This window comes from Buceros rhinoceros, unplaced genomic scaffold, assembly GCF_000710305.1.
Source record: "Buceros rhinoceros silvestris isolate BGI_N320 unplaced genomic scaffold, ASM71030v1 scaffold23449, whole genome shotgun sequence".
NCBI classification, from domain to species: domain Eukaryota; kingdom Metazoa; phylum Chordata; class Aves; order Bucerotiformes; family Bucerotidae; genus Buceros; species Buceros rhinoceros.
Genome location: NW_010431237.1, coordinates 522 through 1,358, shown reverse-complemented (window position 1 = coordinate 1,358; position 837 = coordinate 522). Strand labels below are relative to the sequence as shown.

At 54.6% G+C, this 837-nt stretch overlaps 1 protein-coding gene across 1 annotated transcript in view; it reads right to left on the bottom strand.

Moving 5' to 3' along the window:
* Positions 1 to 837, bottom strand: part of LOC104499812 (polynucleotide 5'-hydroxyl-kinase NOL9-like) — a gene marked incomplete at both ends in the record, with an annotated part of 4,734 nt that overhangs the window by 3,438 nt on the left and 459 nt on the right. Inside the window, 1 exon segment of the mRNA XM_010143367.1 lies at positions 351 to 447. Within this exon segment, the coding sequence (XP_010141669.1) occupies positions 351 to 447 (97 nt within the window).

Below are 837 nucleotides of genomic sequence, written 5' to 3'. Positions count from 1 at the left end.
GGACGAGCCTCCACACCCTGCTGCCGAGAATCCTCACGGGCACCAGTGAATCGTAACTTACGGCACCTCGTTAAGCGGTTCACCTCCCGGTACCTCACTGAACCCTTACGCTCGGTGCCCAATTAGTTCACTCCAAGAGAGCTCGACAGTGTTTCGATAAACACGGTTCAGTAGCTGACTCTCTGGGAAGGAACCCAGTGCCTGTTTTTCTGGATGTCTGTTGGTTTTTAAAAGACATCCACCCGCCAGTCCGAGCAGCTTTTCACAACAACCCTGGCAGGTGGGGTTTTCTTCCCCTTCTCCTAAATCCCGTGCAGCACTTCAGAACTTTAGAACAGGAAGAGACTCACCGGTTCAGTAAGAGATTAATCAGGTATCTGTTAAATGTCGATTTCCCGGTGTTTTTCGGGCCACACACCAGCACCACAGGGACACCTTCATCTTCCGCTGGAAAAACAAACACTCTGAAAGGGACCAGTGCCTCAGTACCGTGAGGTGCCCCCTGCACCAACGGGTTAAAACATAAAAACGAGCCTGAGGAAACCCACAGGCTGCTGCTCTGCCTAAGGCATGTTCTAACGGAATGGACAACCGCCACCGAGAGAAGCCTGCGAAGTGGACCAGTGTACAGGGGAGAGGCTCCTGGCGGAGCAGCGAGCCCTGGCGCCACCCAGCACGGCCGCGCTCCACTTGCTCGTGGCATTTCAGACCTTGCTGGGGACGTAAGGGGGCGTTTTTCCTCCCTGCTGCAGAAAAGGACAAAATGAGTGTTGACACCGAACTAGGCAGCGCCGTTACAGCAGTGAGCTGCCAGGAGAGGCATAAACCCCCTGGAAG